Source organism: Mytilus galloprovincialis, chromosome 9 (assembly GCF_965363235.1).
Source record: "Mytilus galloprovincialis chromosome 9, xbMytGall1.hap1.1, whole genome shotgun sequence".
Classification (NCBI taxonomy): domain Eukaryota; kingdom Metazoa; phylum Mollusca; class Bivalvia; order Mytilida; family Mytilidae; genus Mytilus; species Mytilus galloprovincialis.
In genome coordinates, this window is record NC_134846.1 from 21,815,234 (window position 1) to 21,832,667 (window position 17,434).

At 32.0% G+C, this 17,434-nt stretch overlaps 1 protein-coding gene across 1 annotated transcript; it reads left to right on the plus strand.

Annotated features, from left to right (window-relative positions):
* Nucleotides 1–718: 718 nt before the first annotated feature.
* Nucleotides 719–16,079, plus strand: LOC143044619 (uncharacterized). The gene is made up of 5 exons (XM_076216679.1): nucleotides 719–850; nucleotides 10,657–10,999; nucleotides 11,637–12,094; nucleotides 13,369–13,802; nucleotides 15,268–16,079. Exons 2-5 carry the CDS (start codon nucleotides 10,666–10,668, stop codon nucleotides 15,716–15,718), a joined length of 1,677 nt encoding a protein of 558 aa, XP_076072794.1. The 5' UTR covers nucleotides 719–850; nucleotides 10,657–10,665; the 3' UTR covers nucleotides 15,719–16,079.
* Nucleotides 16,080–17,434: the final 1,355 nt, after the last annotated feature.

The following is a 17,434-nucleotide window of genomic DNA, read 5'->3' on the forward strand; positions in this document are numbered from 1 at the left end:
GAAGATATTCTTATTACTATTGTTGAAACCTTAAGATCACAGTGTTCCTACATTGTTGTGACGTCCAACGTACAATTTTGGGGACGATAGATATACTACAGGTGTAGTACCTGTATATAGAAACACGTCTGTGTGAAAAATGAATTAACCGTACATTGTTCATCGCAAATTGTATATGAATGTAATGGAACTTGTATTTGTGTTACATAGGATAGTCAGTGTCAGGCGCGTACAGCATTTTCTTTTTTTTTCAATTTAGACTGTGCTTTTCATTCTGACAGTCCAAACCTGAGTCCCTTATGAAACAGGCTGTCGGACTGAGAGCAATCTTGGACTATTACATGGGTGTTTTGTTCTGTGCCATTCCAACTCATATCACATATGTCATGTTCTGATCGATGAATCTCAATGAAACTTTACGGTTTCAACGTTTAGTTTTTAATCTTGACCTTGGTTAACAATTAAATCTTGATTGATAATATCCAATCTAATTAAAATTAAATCCTTTAATTGCTCCCGTTCTGATTGATGCACAACATATCAAAACGGGAGCAATTATTATATATAAGATTTAATTTTAATTAGATTGTGTTTCTATTAACTTTTAAAATATTTGTTTCTATAGTAAACATTACAGTAACCAAGTTTCTGCATGAGTCACTTTATTAAAGAATGGTGTAGATTTAACCTTCATTTAGCAATTGGTGCGTATCGATCAACAACTCTGTCAGTTTTGTTTACGTCTGATGAACAAGAGATATTTTCTGAAACAAAATATAAACACGGGTGTATCAAGTGATCAGCTTCCATAATTTTGTATCAATTTGAAAGCTATCTAGCAAAGCTTAAAGTAAGTACATATATACCAGTTTTACAATACATATAGGCTATACATTATAAGATAACTCATTATTCATAAAAGCGCATGTATTAAGGTCACTTTCACGATGACACAGAAGCAAAGGTTCAAATACTGCTAAGGGAAGAACAAAATTTTGCGAACGAAAATTAACAGATCTAAGGGACGACATCTAAAGTTCAATGTGAGATAAAAAAAAAAAAAAAAAAACTTAATTCATTTAGTTTTTTCACTGACCCCCCTATACCCTCTTAACTTAATTTGGAAAAAATTGATTGACCAATAAGGATATATATAATATCGATGTCAATTAAACAAAACTTGCGGCAATGTTGACCCCCCTCCCCAAACTATTTGAATTAAGCTTTTTATCCTTCATTGATTTTTTGATGTCGTCCCTAACTTTGTTGAGCTAAATTTGAGTCGAATTTTATAAAATTTAAATGCATATTATGGTTTAAGCCTAGTATTACAGACCTACGGGTCATTAAATGGAGAAAGTCTGTCAATGTTTAGACGTATATTTCTATATGTACACACATATATATATATATACAACTCGTCTAAACCTCAGCCCAACAATGTAAGATTTGTAATTTGCTTTCGAAAATTGTTTGTTCTTTCCTCGCAAGGATTCGATCTCATGCTACTGAGATATCGTGACACACAATCGCCTGTATTATATCCGCTAGACCACTCGACCACCTTGGCTTCACAATAATAAAGGTTTTGGTGGCCGGGTGTTACCGTTCCTCGTCAGTTTCAATCTAGCGTCGTAATATATATATATATATAAATATAAAGTGACTAGAAAATCAACCTAACGATGATAGAGTAGATTTGATTCGTATACTATTATATATATATATATATATATTATAAAAAAATATATAAATATAATTTGATGTAACGGCATGGCTAATTACATTATTATCATTTAAGAAATGACTGATCTGAAAGGTTTACCATCCGACTTGCCTCTCTATACCTTTGTAATTTGGTTTGTGAAAATAAATATACATATATATATATATATATATATATATATATATATATATATATATATATTGCCGTTATATATCATGTTCTGCAATACCGCCCTGAACATGCTGAGGAAAGCCATAATTCGACTAACAAAATCTATAATATGTTAGCCTCGTTGGTCGAGTGGCATAGAGCAATGGACACAGGACAGTGTTTTGTTTACGTTCTTAGTTAGTCTATAATTATTTTTGTTTATGTCGTACGATTGTCTCACTGGCGAATATTCTTTTCCTTTTTATAATGTATGTTATTAGTTGAGTATTCCTACAAGTAAATACCTGTAATAAAAGAGATATTTAACCTCTTAAATATATATTACCATCACTATATATAATTACTTTTGCGCCCTATTTCACTCAATTTAAAGAGATATTTAAATCACATTTCAAGTTATTATAAGAAAATTATAAGTGTCAAATCACCTGAATGACATTAAAATATTTAAAAACTTGTGAAAAGAGATAATTTCTGTTCTGTATCAGTAGCGATTAATTGTGAGTTACGATATACTTTCCTATATGGTTCACAAGTACACAGTTATGCATTTCTTTAAGGCAATAAATGAAAATTTAAAAAATCCCACCTGCGCTTTCTCAATAATATTTTCACAGTGTGTTTTACTACTTTTTGGACAAATTATATCAAAATTATAGAACACTTCATCGGCTCTAACTCAAAATATACACAATTTTGTGTTAAGGGGGCCTCGAAATCTTCTGAAAGCTTCCGAAGTGGTAATTGTTAACCCTTATCAGCTGTACCAAATCACAGTGACTACTTAACTTTTTAAACGCATGACTCAATTTTTTTATAGTGTCACTTCAACACCCCCCCCCTACTTGCTATTTGAGTCATAAAACATTGAGAAATAAATTTGGAAGGTATAAAAAAAATGCCATGAATAAAAGAGTCAGATCAGCAAGTCTTGTAAAAGCAGCTTATTTTCATATTTAGAATATGGAACACACTCTCTAAATATTGACTATTTTGACAAAAATATCAAAATTAGTTGATTTATCATTTACAGTCGTATAAAATTGCACATTACTATCAAACCGACATTCAAGTACAAAACTAGGACTGTTTGACCCTACCTATATATCTAGCTTAGAACAGAAATAATCAGTTTTAATGATGACTATATTTCATGGTCCAAAATTTATTTTAACTGTTTCCGTGTAAAATTACACACACTTTAGTCTTTAAATAATAAATTTTATAATAAATGAAGGAAAACTGTACTTTTTAATGAATATTGAGGGGCAGATTTTTTATTCCCTATATTAGACATTAATTTTAATTCCTTTCTCATTTATTCTTATTACAAAATTGCATTTGCTTTTTCTTTCGAATTCTTGTAGCCCCCTTTTTAAGTTAATGGTTAATGGAATAATATTAGTATAATAGTCCCAGACTGGACATGTTTTGAAGATTGCAATTTTTAACATTCATATACATGTATGACCTTAGTTTTTTCATAAAACCTAAAGTTATATGCTGTCAGATGCAGATCACTACACATGTCAATTTTTTTTTTAAACTAGCTACTTAATTTACACTATATATATGAATTCACTAGTCCAATTTTTGAAAAAAAAATGATGTTCTATATATATACATACAAAGTTGTAATTATTTTATATATAAGATTATTTAAAACTTACCAAAAGATAAAATACTATTGAAATTAACATATCTTCTGATAGAAATTTCATTGCTTACTTCTCATATCTCCTAGCTGTCAGTCCTGGCTGCCACCTCATGTTATGACTGTCATGATAATCAGCAACAAAAAACCTAAAGAAAATAATTTTCTATCATCAGAATCAGCACTATATTAACATACAGCTAGCCAATAAAAGAGGGGTGCTGATTATGTTTCCCCTCTGCACTTTTCTGTGCCTTTACCTTTAGCCTACACATGCATGTCTCAAAGGAAAAAAAAATATTTTAACCTTGCACTGGAATTTGTTTTATTTCAGACAGAGACACCAAAATAACATAAATTCAACAAAAACACAAAAATTAAAAATATATAATTATTTAATATATGGTAAGTGCTATATAACAGTATTATATATGCCTGGTTTTCTGTAAATTAGCCATTTGTCAACAGTGGATGATCAATGGAACCAATAAATTGAATGTACATGTACATTGTAAAGAAAATGGGTGATTATACATGTATATTTTTGTAAATATATACATAATTATGATTCTGGCATTTGATCATTCCTATCAGTATTTACAGCCTATTATCTATCTATGTCTATCTTCCCGTCAATCAGTCCTGGCACCTCATGTTATGACATTGGTTTAGAAATAAGACAGACAAAAATATATAATTAGGTTTTAAAACCTGTGAGGTATATTTTTTCTTTCCTTAACATACATGTACAATTGAATAATGACACCATAATTTCATAGGCAACCTTTGCTTGCTTTCTCAATTGATTCTTAGCCATGCAAATCCTTGATCATGCTAAAGAGCTAAATTGCTAATGCAGTGGGTTTTTTTTTTGTGGGGGGGGATGATGGGGTACCATTGCTATATCCAGCAAACACTATTTCCTGTCCATACGAATAAAGTTATGTATGCCACAGTGATAGTATGGTACCACAGCTAGAAGTATGATACTTTTTTTGAAGTACCCTCCCCCCTTTTTTTTAATTTCTGGTATTTCTGCTTTCAAGAAACGGCAATTTTGTATATAGTTGAGATCACTTCTAACCTCTCATTAGAACTGTCAGAATATTCTGTAATAGAACTGTTCTAACCTGTCCTAGAACAGTTCTACCTAGAACAGTTCTACCCTAGAACTGTTCCAAATAGAACTGTCAGAATCAGTTCTAGGTAGAACTATCAGGATCAGTTCTAGGGTAGAACTGTCTAAATCAGTTCTAGGTAGAACTGTCCAAATCACTTCTAACCGTAGAACTGTCAGCAGAACTGACTAAATCAGTCAGGACTGTAGAACAGTTCTAAATGACGTCACTGCAGTAAGGGCACTTTAGAATTTAAAAGAAATAAATCACTTCCAATTACTTTGCTATATATAATAGCAGATTTTCTATATTTTTTACTGATCAAACGTTCCATGTACAAATATCGAAGTGAATAGAAGGTTATCCAACTCATCGGAGAAATATTTTTATAAGATTGCATACGGAAACATCATTGTTTACGTTTCTTCGTTCCCCGTTTTTAACAGTCTCTTCCTAAATATAACTCTACATTTAATTCATGGAATTTTAATCGTAATTTACCTTGTTTGCCTTGGATTTACATTCATTTAAGATTCTGTATTGACAAATGTTCAAACGAAAATTGTACAGTGGATGAATTATGGGATATTAATGAAAAAAGTGTTGTATAACTTAAAAAACTATATACATTTGCACCATCTCGTCAATTTAGCCAGACTTATCCATAACGATTATAAATGATATCTGGGAGTCTGGAACTCAGAAAAATATACTCGATCTGAACATGAATGAAACATTTGCCCCTGGACGTTCGGCTACAAACAAAGTCATGCATTTTTCTTTGCCTTCTTCAAATTATATTAACAGTATACTATTCCAAGAAGAGAACTTCCCATACATGTACTTTTTTATTTTTGAAATAAAGTATATGAATCAGTCATGTGAGTGTTGGATGATGTCGTTTAATAGTTTTGTTAAAAAAAACACATCACAAACTACTGACTTAAACATGTTATAAAGTCACTTTACACCTTATCGCTATTTGTCCGCATTACTGGATATCACACAGGTTCCCGTAAATTTTTGACGTCACAAAACCAAATATCTGATGCCATAATGGAAAAGTGATTGTTGCATGCATCAAACGTTCAAGCGGCCGGGTCAGCCTGGGATTAACGATAAGGTGTATTATTATGGGTACAGAGAGGAAATAAAGGCGCGCTAAATTCTTAGATATGGTATAAATACACCTTGACGCTATTTGTCTGCCATTACTGGATATCACACAGGTTCCCGTAAAATTTTGACGTCATAAAACAAAATATCTGACGCCACAATGGAAAAGTGACTGTTGTATGCTTCAAAAGTTCAGGAGGCCGGGTCAGCCAGGATTAGCGATAAGGTGTATTGTGTTTCAAAGTTGGTGTCATTTTTATCATACGATCCGTCCTCACATAGAAATATTATTGGTTTACAATGAGGCCATATATATTTACATGATCAAGTAAAAGTGTAAATAAGTTCAGTTTTGGTTGATGCGGTCAAATAATTTTGTTGAAACGACTCAGTCTGATATATCGAAACTACTGAAATTTGTTTACAATTCAATATTTTGAATAAAAAGAGGACTTGGTGATACTCTAAATTGATGTGGAAATTTTTTTGTAGCCAATGTGTTCCAATATTCATTGATATTGCTGTCATTTGAATTATACAATCCATCGTAATGTATTACTATAAGTGATTAAGTATTCGGCTATATATATATATCAAGATTTACATAACAAAGTGTAAATATGGTTAGTTTTGGTTGATGCTATCACATATGGTCAGTTTTGGTTGATGCTGTCAAATATGGTCAGTTTTGGTTGATGCGGACGAATAATTTTGTTATATTCATGAGTCAGTCTGAGATATCAAAACTACTGAAATTAGTTTACGATTCAAAATTTTGATTAAAAAGAGGACATACTGGCACTATAAACTGATGTGAGCATAATTTTGTTTTCCAATATTGCTTTCATTTATATTAAACAATCCACCTGATATAAAAATATAAGTGATTTACTTTGCGGCTATTAAGATTGACATCATGTACATAATAAAGTGCAAATATGGTCAGTTTTGGTTGATGCGGGCAAATTATTTTGTTATACCAGTCAGTCTGAGGTATGAAAACTACTGATATTTGTTTATGATGCAATATTTTGAATAACAAGAGGTCTTGCTGGCATTCTAAATTGATGCAAATGAAATTAGGTAGCATTGTGTTCCAATATTTCTATCATTTGTATTTTCATGATTTTACAATCCATCCTTACATAAAAATATTACAGATTTACTACATGTACTATGCGACTATAAGAGTTACATAAAAAAGAGCAAATATGGTCAGTTTTGGTTGATGCTGTCAAATATGGTCAGTTTTGATTGATGCAGATAAATAATTTTGTTACATGAGTCAGTCTGAGGTATGAAAACTACTGATATTTGTTTCTGATGCGATATTTTGAATAAAAATAGGAAATGCTGGTACTCTCAATTGATGCGAGAAAAAAAATTGTGGTCATTTATTTCCAATATTGTAGTTATTTATATGCTACAGTCCCTGTTGACCTAAAATTATAACTGAATTACTGTGCAGCTATTTTATAGATTTACATAAAAAAAGCAAATATGGAAAGTTTTGGTTGATGCGGTCAAAAGATTTTATTACACGACTCAGTCTGAAGTATGAAAACTACTGATATTTGTTTATGATTCAATATTTTGAATAAAAAGAGGACATGCTTATTGGCGGATCAAGGGGGAGGGGGTCCAGGAGTTGGAGCCCCCTTTTTTTTACGATCAATGCATTTGAATGGGAGCATATAGTTGAAACTCCCACCCCCTTTTTATAATGGCTGGATCTGCCCCTGCATGCTGGCACTATAAATTGATGCGAACAAAATTGTTTTCCAATATTGCTGTAACTTGTATAGTACAGTCCCTCTTGACCTAAAATTAAAACTGAAGTACTGTGCTGCTATATAGATTTGCAGAAAGAAAGAGCAAATAATATCAGTTTAGATTGATGTGGTCAAAAGATTTTTGTTAATCAGGTCCGTCAGAGGTATGAAAACTACTCGTAAACAGAAATTACATTTGGTTAATTAGGTCAGATAATTTTGTTATGTGATAACGAGCCATCCTGACTCCCGGAATAACAAAATTTAATGTAAAACAATATAAATAATACCCCCCCCCCCCCCATAATACTAACGGCCTAATTTATGATCACTGAATTACGGGCTCCTGACTTGGAACAGGCACATACATGCAGAATATGGCGGGGTTAAACATGTTCTCTTGCCGATTATAAATCTGAAATAAAACCGGCAAATAGTAAAACTCTATATAATAGTAATCGCTATTTTGCCGAAGCCTTTATATTTAGACAAAGATTTCTTAAAAGTTATAAATCAATTCTAGCCGTAGAATTTATAAATCCGACAATTTTAGCCGTAGAATTTATAAATCAATTCTGGCCATAGAATTTATAAATCAATTCTAGCCGTAGAATTTGATATCAATTCTAACCGTAGAACTGTTCTAGAAGTAGAACTGACTAAAACTGTTCTAGGGTAGAACTGTCAGGATCAGTTCTAGCTAGAACTGTCTAAATCAGTTCTAGGTAGAACTGACCAAATCAGTTCTAGCTAGAACAGTTCTAACCTAGAACGGACTAAAAGGTGTCAGGCTGACAGTTCTACATACTGTTCTAGAACAGTTCTCCTGACAGAATTTATGAGAGGTTAGAACTGATCTCCACTGTAGTCCACCGGCGATCAGACCTTACATCTATGCAATTGATTTCTTTAATATACAATGATTTAAAACAGTTATTTCGTTTAATATAAGTAAAAGTCATACCTGCATGGTTTGTACGCTGGCGGCCGTCAACTTGGAAAACGTAAACAAAGTAGTTCGCATGTACGCACTTTCAACAGAATGGTCAAACGGCTACAAATTGTCTTCGGTTTTAAAATGAACCAGTAAAGTTAATACAAAAACATGTTTGAAATAGATGTTTATGCAATTAACGAAAAAATGTATGCATGCGCTGCGGATGTCTACGTTCTGCAAGATCTTTCACATGTGAGTACGGCTGAAGGCAAGGATGTTAAACGTAGGACTTCGGGAATGTTCGGAGAGCCGACAACCTTGCTTCGGAATTTGGAAGAACACCTTGACCAGTTTAAAAACGGATGTTGACAACTTGTGTGTGTTACTCAGGCGCTTCCGGTTGTCCTACTGTATGCTAGGAAATACTGCAACTGGACGTCATAGATCAAACGTTAGCGTCATTCGATTCATGACGTAACGCCAAGTATGCGATATGGGTTTTGCCATGCGATACAGGGAAGGCGATACAGACTTAAAAAAAGAACCTTTATCAGATATACAAAATTACTGTATTTTGTACTAAATATATGATAAATCTAAAAAAAAAAACAGGATACGGACCTTTCACTGTTTAATTTCCTTTATGTGTAAACTATCAATTTATAAACGTCTATATCAACTATAAATCTTTTACAAAACCTCAGTTTCTAAATTGTATTGCCAGACTATTTGCTGGGTATTAAATGAAGAATCAAGTAGGTATAAAGTTTAACAATTTAATAAACGATCCAACAAGAATATAAAAGATGTTACAATATTGAGTCCGGTGTTAACGGTTAAAGAACCTTTCCAAAAACTAAACATAAATTATTTTTAAGAAGTGTATATAAAACAGAATAATAAAGAAATACATGTAACTACGGATTAAGCAAATTATTATTGTCCATTGTTATTATCTGATAACAACTGTCTTTGTCACGTAGATACGAAGTCCATTATCGGATTAGTAGAAACATACATCTTTAACCAAAAGATAATTGTGTGGGAATATTTGAGCTAATAATGGCAATTAAAAGATATAATAGTTAAAGTCAGAAAGATCATAGTCCAAATAATTCACATGCTTTTCATCCGGTCATACAATGTAGTTATATCGAAATCTACATAACATACACACGAAACTTTATTTTCTACTTTCTGTAAGTTGTGTTTTTATATTTTGTATATAGATTGCATATTACCAAAAAAAAAAAAAAAAAAATTGAGGAACAAATCATGGTAACAAATGATAAACAAATCGTATGATTTCTTTGTGATTTGAAAGTGATAAAATTTCACATGCAAATGAGCTAACAAATCACATAAAAACAGAAACAAATTGCTTACAAATCATACAATTTAAAGACATCACAAATAAATCAGTTTAAGGGAATTTGGAAAATTCTGATTTGTTTATAATTTGTTTAATGAATCGCAAGCAAATGGTACTAACAAATCGCAGAATCACGATTTGATAGAGATTGGAATACGAATTGACAGCAATTTGTTCATTTATTTTAATTTCTGTTTGGGTAGTTCATAAATTAGGGTTTGGAAAGCGACTTTTCCGCAGGATTTCACTTTATTTACAAAATTGTTTGAGCATTTTGAATTGACTTTTGAACTTATATTTCAATTAAATTTAGTTAATTTTATTGTATTACACACATAAAATAGTTTGTGATTATGTCAGTTTATGGGGAACCACTAGTGGAAAGTTAATGATAATTGGTATGCAGTTGCATAAACATTGGCATATCTCATTTCCATTGAGATTATTTGGCCCCTACCCCTCAGTCATGGTTAGATTTTATTGACTTCGAAATTTTTTGTTTAGTTTTCATGTATTAGTGTGTGATTAGGTCAATTTATGGGGAACTACTAGTGGTAAGTTAATGATAATTGATATCGCATTTTTTATATAACACAATATTTTGAGATCTCGCCACACAGGTCGACATAAAATATATCGATAAGTATGATATAACGCAACAAGTCAATAGCAACAACAACTAAAAAAGATACCTATACGTAAAGGTAAATACAGAAAAGTGACTTCAAAATTGTTATTTTCGTGTTTAATTAAACAAATTTAAGTGACCATGCACCATTAATATTTTCAGATAAAGAAAATGGCACGTGAAGCATGCAATGGTCAGTTTAAAAACTTGGCCAAAGTCTATGAACAAGATGTGACCGAAAGTATAAAGAAATACCAAGTACTGAAAGATTTAGATTTGTTTGTCCTAGACAACTCAATAAGAGAGAGCACAGTAGGTCAGCTTAGAGGTCACACCATTGAAAACAAGTGGAAAGTTTATGACGAAGTTAAAAAATGTGGATTTAAGCATACAATAGTTGCCTCCTTCAACCACAGCACTCGTGTAGATGATGTCTTTATCAAACAACTCATTGACAAAGGGGAGGATCGTGCAGGCCTTTGGGCTTTCTCAGAAATAACTGAAGGTCAGTTACTTGTAAAGTCGTTGTCAGTTACTTATAAAGTCATTGTCAGATACTTATAAAGTCATTGTCAGTTACTTATAAAGTCATTGTTCTTAATATGTATTAAAAAAAATCAAAGTTTAACAAACATCATGCAATCCATGTGTAATAAGAAAAGAGATATCACGTAGCAATTAAAAAAAACATAAGTCAATGGAGAAAAAAGACGGACAGAGAGACCATGCTAAGAAATATTTATTACCAGAAAAAATTAAAGATTGAGCAACATACACATCACAAAATACGAGATGAACTCAGTGCCACAGAAAGATCAGCAGCTTTTTCTATACGTCTTGTAAACTCCAACTTACTCTTTTTTTGTAAACATTTTTTTAAATTGTTCTTGAGCAGGATTAAAAAAGTAAACATCCGTTATATATTTATCCCCGTCACTTTACTCAAACGTCAGCTCAAGCAACAAGATCTAAATTAGGAACATGCTGATTCAATTATAACATCTTTATAACTATTTTGGCTTTATAACTATTATTATTTGAGCGTCACTGATGATTCTCATGTAGACGAAACGCGCGTCTGGCGTATAAAATTATAATCCTGGTACCTTTGATAACTATAAAACTTTATATGCCTTTTTCAGCAATAAAGAAGAAAGTTCCTGACACTGAAAGCATACCTGTAGGATTAAGGAAAATGAAAGAAGCTGGTCTGTATAACGTTATCTTCGAAATCGATCTTGGTGACTCTACATACGATTTTGACAGATTCACAACAAAAGAGATGTGCGCATTGCTTAAAAAATGGATAGACTGGGTTTTTAAAACTTTGAGTACAGAGGCAAAAGTATTCGTAAATTTCAGAGACCTCCCAGATGCTATGCCAACTGATTCCGAAAGAGTATTTGAAGTAACTGATTTCTTATGTAAACTACCATTATTTGGTCTTATGTTTGAGGAACCAAGAGGGCAATCTCTTCCAGAGGAATGTGGAACCTGGGCAAAACATATAAGAAAGGTCATGGATGCCAATAATTTCAAAGGTCATCTCTTGGTGCATGTTCACGAGAAATTTGGTTACTGTGATGCTGTAGCTTTGCAAGTATGCGTTTACAATAAAAGTTACATGTCTTTAATTATCATAATTTATTGCATACATGTATATATCTCTCACTGATAAGTTGCTTAAAAATTTTCCAAACCTGATCTCAGTAATATAGTGGTTAAATTGCCTTTTAACCAAATCATCTTAAATTTGTTGCCTATTTACAAAAAGAAAGTAGAACAAGAGAATTATAAATGGTAGGGCAAATTTAAAATGTCGTTCAAACACTTTTAAAACAGCTATTAAAAATTATAAGAAAAGGCATATTTTTTTTAGATTGTGATGTATTGTTATTCAAATGCGACAAAATAAGAGAGACAAAAGAGGCAAAAAGACATTAAAACCCATAAGTCGAATTAATATGACAACGCCATGGCTTCAAAAGAAACTGACACAGACAAACAAATGTACACAAAACACAACATAGAAAACTATGACCTGTTAAGTAAATCTAGAATTCATTTCTTTCTAACACAAACGATGCAAACGCGCACATTTTTTGATCATTTGTTTCAAACATACGTTTTCAAAGTTTACATTAACTTTGACAAACTATGCACTCGCTAAAAGTGCGTCTACCAGGTTGTCGTTCATCGTTTGTTAGGACATTTGTCTCTAACTTCAATCTTGAATTTTAGTAAAATCATAAGAAAACATTGGAACAATCTGCAAAAAGACAAACAATGCAGTGAAATCTCCACCCTTAGTAGTGCCTATCATAGCATATAAACGTAACAAAAATATAAAAGAATAACTTGCTAAATCAAGGCAGTAGTTAAGAGACTTTTGAATAGGGACCCACGCAAAAATTCCCGAAACACTGTTAGTGATAATCTTAATTATAGGCAACACTCTTATAGAAAATAGAGGGAAAAAAACCGGTGTAAAGTCTTGAGTTAGTTGAAAGAAATCGCTTTTAATTATAACAGCATAATAAGTCTGTTTAGTATTTACCAACAGCATATGCATGCACTAATGAAAGTTCAAACAGGGTCAGTAAACACTTATATCTAATCAAACGATGTATTTGCTTCTACTTTAGTAGCGTTTAGGAAACGATAATAAACGCCACACAACGTTTACAAAATTTAGGTTAGAAAGAAATGCAAACTTATTATTATTAACAAGACATGTCTCTCTTTTTTTAATTTACTGTTTTTTGCAAATTTTAGACTTTGAAAATTTCATATTAAACAGCCTTGAAAAGGTTGCCATTAATATTAGGTAATTATATTTTGTAAACTAAATTGAGTATTTTATTCCATTTTTAGGTACTTATGGATGGAGCAAATGGAATTTGGGCTAGTGTAATAAAAGAAGGCGCTGCCATGGGAAATGCGCCATCTATAGTTACAATACTTAATCTAATTAGAATGGGAAACAAAAGAGTGCTGAAAAAGTTTAATTGTACGTACCTGAGAAAAGCAGCAATTAACATGACCAGAATTACTACTGGAGTTGATCCCCACATCAAACAGCCTGTGTATGGTGCACGTGCTCTCGACTTCGTTTATGATTTGAATGCTGAAGAATTTGATTTTGCCGAATTTTTCGAGGAAAAAGCTCCTATTCGAATAACCACTCTTTCATCAGCAAAAATGGTCCAAACTAAATTAGTCAATTATTTTGGCGAGAACGAAGACTTTACTATAGAACGAGCCAATCTTATGAAGGAAGTCATGCTAGAAGATTTACGAGCGAACAGGTTTGTTTACATTTTCTATAAAGTATACAACACAGGTTGAAAAAGCAACTACTTCAAAAGTAAGTGCAAATGTGTTTGATACTGAACATAAGTTTATCGCATCCGACAGACGATGTTGTTTTTTCTTAGTATTATATATTCATTTCATGTCTAGACTTGAAAATCTAGTGTTGGAAATTGTAACATGTTAAATAACTATGTGGACTATTCAGTAAAGTTGTGAGCTGAAAGATCTTTAGATTTTGTATGTGCATATTTTTTTCCAATTTTATTTATCAATTTGCAGCAAAGAATTTGATTTTTTTATTTCAGTTTCACAAGCTTGATTTAAATGCATAAAATCATCTCGATAAACAATGAACGTAACATATCGTGTTTTTTTTTTATAAATAAAGATAACAAGATGGTATGATTGCCAATGACACAACTACCCGTCAAATGTTAATTTCTAATAACACAATTTAAATTAAGCAAATATTTTCTTTAAAATGTACAATCATGATAAGTCGATTACTGTATATAAATATTTTTTACTCAGTATCTTCACCGACATTGTTTTACTGATATTTCACGAAGAGGAGAAATTGTTCTATAATTCTCCTTTTCATCGCTTTATCCGCTATAGAGTCTTTGTAAAAGCTTTGTTTTGAAAATCTATTGGTTTAAATTTGAAACCCTTTTCCTTGTTTTCTTTGCATTGCACAATTTTCACCGACCTCATCATAATTATATCTAATATGAGGAATGCATTACTCGTGAAAGGGGACGAAGTCTGTATGATTTTTTTTTAATTCAAACATATCTTAATTTCAAAACGGAAATACCGTAACGTTTCCGATTTTGGTTCTGTTGTTAGGGATTTTTGTTGTGACGTTATTTAAGTTATGACGTCATATGCAATGAAAACAAAGATATGCTATCATAAGGTAACGTTTTTTTCATATCAAGAAATTATTAAAAATGAAATTGATATTGCGTTCCTTCCTATTTTATACTAGACTGATAAATATATATTTTACTCAAAATTTCATGCAAACGAGACCGGAAAAAGGAAGTACATTGTAGATTTCTGCGCAGATGCGGGAATTAAAACATGACATAAAAAAGTTTGAACGATTTTGAGTTCATTAGTACAATGAAAATTTCGGCAAAATTTTCCCGATTTTTTTTTATTGAATTTTCTACTGTTATCAGGTTATTGGGGACTTCGTCCCCATAATAAGTACATTGTATTGTACAATTTTATCAAAGCATATAAATCCCAGAAAATAAAACCACTCTAATTAAAAAGGTAAAATAAATTAAAATTACGTTCAAAATGAAAAGTTACAAGGTATAAATAAACCGCGAACACTGCTTCACCACCAAACAAAGACAAATTAATGTTCGGGTTAGTACTTTTTTTCTATTTCATTTTTTTTTTTTATTTTCACAAGTCCACTGTTCATGTTTTTATTATATTCAGGAAAGAAGAGTATATGAGTAAATGTGGGTTGGCTGTTTTATTCGACCGATCTGGGGGGAAACTCACAGATGAAATAAGAGACGAAATCGCCAACGATCCAATGGAGACACCACATGGACAAAACCTACTTCAAGAAATCCGTGAAAGATGGGACGAATGGGATCTGAAAGATAAAGTTCAAGGTGATAACCTCCTGGATTTCGATTCCTTCTACAATGGTTTCATGGCCCCTTATTTTGCCTGTTACAGATGTAACGATACTAAAAAAGCGTTGCAGGCCCTCGATATGGATAGCGACAACTCCGTTGATTGGTCGGAATTCTGTGTCTTTTTAAAATGGGCAATGAAGCAATATCCTAAAACAATTCATACTGCAGATGATTTACTCGAAGTAGCCTTCCGAAAAGGTTTAATTCCTTGTATGAGAGATGAAATGGTTGTCAAAAAGTAAAAACGAAAACAATATTGTATCTTGAAACCAATAGCAACATATATTTGTAATGAACTGCGTATATATCCATACAATGCATCTGCTTGCAACTGCTAATAGTATATTTATGTCTTTTATGTGTAACACAAATGTGATTATTTCAACAATATAGAGATATAAACATGCATCTGTTTATGGTCAGAACAATGTTTTTATTTGAAGTAAATGTAAGAACAAATATATGCAAAAAGTGAATTTGATATCCTAAATAAACAAATTAATGTAACCAATTGCTTGCCTGAGACATTTCTGCAATAGTTTTATTGTATTTAGATTTGCATATTTAGTATACTAACTTTATCTTGAATAAAAATTATGTGTATTTCGTTTGATCTGTCAATACGGCATTGTATGTCAAAAAAGATACAAAGTAAAGGTTTTTTGTTGCACATCAATGTTTCTGTTGGTTTGTTGTTATAGTTGATGTGTTTACTTTGAGGTTTTAGTTTGTAAACCGGATTTGGTTTCTTTTCTCAATCGATTTATGACTGCCGAACTATTGTAACCTTTATCTAACGAACTTGTTGCTCGTACATATGTCACTTGTTAAGACGTACTTATATATTTTTTTCTTTGACTGAATCGTACCATCCTTTAGCATAGACAATTTAGCTAATTTCCAATCTATCCCATCTTCCTGCTAAATACAGCATGGACAACTCTAGATTCTACTGACGATGTAACACTAGGGTAAATAGAAAACATTTTTTCTGCCAAGATTTCAGGTTAAGTACTAAATTAAACAATATTTAACTTGGTTAAAGTTGAAGTTTAATTTGAATTCTATGTAGTCATAGAATCACTGACGTGATTAGGTGAGAAGCACTGCGCAACAGTAACCCCAGTCTTAAAAGATACATTTTTTTCTATGATGAAAGCCAAATAGTACTCTTCCAATACCATAAGCCTTTAACAACACAGCTGTAGGGAGGGTGGTGTCATCTGATTTCTTCAGTCTACATGTCTAAGGTATCCAGTATTTAGTTCACTTAATTTATGTCATCCAAAGGACATTTCTCAGCTACCAACTGTTACCATGGTTACATGCAATTATAATAAGTTCTTTTGTAAGCAAATCTGATATCAAATTAAACACAAAACCAACACGAAAGAAGTCCCAATTTTATCGTGTTGTAGCAGGTGTACCCACTTGACACCTTATATATGTAGACTGAAGTGATCAGCCACCCTCCCTACAGCTGTATTGTTTAAGGCTTATGGTATTGGAAGAGTACCATTTGGCTTTCATCATCGAACACATGTATATTTAAAAACTGAGGTTGCTGTTGTGCAGTGCTTCTCACCTAATCACGTCAGTGATTCTATGACTACATAGAATTCAAATTAAAAACAAATTAAACTTCTACATTAACCAAGGTAAGTATCGTTTAATTTAGTAATTAACCTGAAATCTTGGCAGAAAAAAAAATGTTTTCTATGTACCCTAGTGTTACCTTTCATCGTCAGTAGAATATAGATTTGTCCATGATGTATTTAGCAGGAAGATGGGATAGATTGGAGATTAGATAAAGTCTCTATTCTAAATGATCGTTAGATTCAGTCATTTTGATGACATAGATTAAGTGAACTGAATGGGGACACACAAACTCTACACAAATGTATGATATGAGCATTCTAAATGGTGACTATTAATGGCATTTATTTCGTCAACTAAAT

What these genes read in the sequence shown, in the direction of transcription:
- LOC143044619 (XM_076216679.1), top strand. Translation starts at nt 10,666, where the DNA reads ATGGCACGTGAAGCATGCAATGGTCAGTTTAAAAACTTGGCCAAAGTC. An exon ending in TTTCTCAGAAATAACTGAAG is followed by an intron (nt 11,000 to 11,636) that starts GTCAGTTACTTG and finishes TGCCTTTTTCAG; the next exon opens with CAATAAAGAAGAAAGTTCCT. An exon ending in GAAGATTTACGAGCGAACAG is followed by an intron (nt 13,803 to 15,267) that starts GTTTGTTTACAT and finishes TATTATATTCAG; the next exon opens with GAAAGAAGAGTATATGAGTA.